Below are 1,290 nucleotides of genomic sequence, written 5' to 3'. Positions count from 1 at the left end.
AAATTTAAATTCAGGCACTCGACGTTGCGCTAATCGAATAAAACGATCATTTACTTGCTGCGAAAGTTGACGACTATATCGAAAAGCACTTCGCCCAAATAATGCAAGAAAGCAAAGAATTCAGTTCCCTGCCTCATGTGCAAGTAAGTTGTTTACGATTGAAAAATGAATAATAAATTAATAAATTTCCAGGCGACAATTATTCATCTAGAGAAGCAGTGTTTGGATTGGAGTAGATTTAATGAAAAATTGTTCGGCGACCAATTGTTGAGTTGGTTTCAATGTTTGGTCAAAGAACTTCCGTCGCACATGGAATTTCGTACCGACATCATTGCTAACCAGGTACACTGCATTGTATTTATTTGTTTTTTGTATATTTTGTTTTTTCTTTCAGACATTCGTATTTTATGTTGATAATGATTGGACACTTCGTGATTGCTTCGAAGTGGATGATTCGTCTTCAGTCGGCTCTTGCGATTTAGTCCAAGATTACAAGCATGCCAATGGCCGATTTAATTCTCACAAACATGCATCATGTATAAATATATATATATATATATATATATATATATTGAAATTGTTTTTTTTTATTTTTCAATTTATCTTCCTTTTTAGCAACTTCATCGAGAAAATCATCCAGCGTAAGACATACTTCTGCTGATAGTTTGATTTCTGTATCCAGCGATCACGAAGAAATCGAATGGAAAATTGTCACTCTCTACAAGACTACAGGTTATTTATCCTGAGACGTTTAGTAAGCAGTTGGTTTGTTCTGCTTAGCTAGTTCCATCTGCTTATGAAGTATTATTGCTAATTTGATTTTTTTTGAATTGCTGCTGCTACTGGTCGTAATTATAAAATTCGACAGTGTTCAACAATATTTATTGGTGGTATTTTTTTCTTTATTTTCAGAGCATAATTTTACTGGCTTGTTTGTCATTCACAAGCATTTGGTCGTGGTTAGCATTCATCTTGCTAGTCACGTGAACAACAGCGTCGCGAATGGGGAAATTTTGGTTGCTGAACGTCTCGAAAAAATGGCCGCTTCCCGTTGCGCTTTCGGCGTTGTAGTGGTCGACAATTACATCATTGCTCTTGGTATTTTTTTATTATAAATTTGCTGCTTGTTTTCAATTATGCTAACTAAATGTATTTTTTTTTGCCGCTGACTGGTGATGACCTGCTTTGAAGAAATATATTCAATTGAACTCCACGCGGCTCTGCCAGAGCATAATGTATGTAAGTACATAATGTTGTGACGTGACTAACACGAATGGACAGACTACATCA

The 1,290-nt window shown here is 35.4% G+C and overlaps 1 protein-coding gene across 1 annotated transcript; it reads left to right on the top strand.

Moving 5' to 3' along the window:
- Positions 1–101: 101 nt before the first annotated feature.
- Tsp_13796 (conserved hypothetical protein) lies at positions 102–1,098 on the top strand (the record flags this gene model as incomplete). Its single annotated transcript, XM_003368781.1, has 5 exons — positions 102–143; positions 193–342; positions 395–456; positions 641–732; positions 913–1,098. Coding segments are annotated over exons 1-5 (532 nt in total), but the record flags the coding sequence as incomplete, so codon positions are not given.
- Between the last annotated feature and the right edge of the window lie 192 nt (positions 1,099–1,290).

Source organism: Trichinella spiralis (genome assembly GCF_000181795.1).
Source record: "Trichinella spiralis strain ISS 195 chromosome Unknown Scfld1902, whole genome shotgun sequence".
NCBI lineage: Eukaryota > Metazoa > Nematoda > Enoplea > Trichinellida > Trichinellidae > Trichinella > Trichinella spiralis.
The sequence above is the reverse complement of the archived record's forward strand: the minus strand, read 5'-3'. Positions and strand labels throughout refer to the sequence as shown.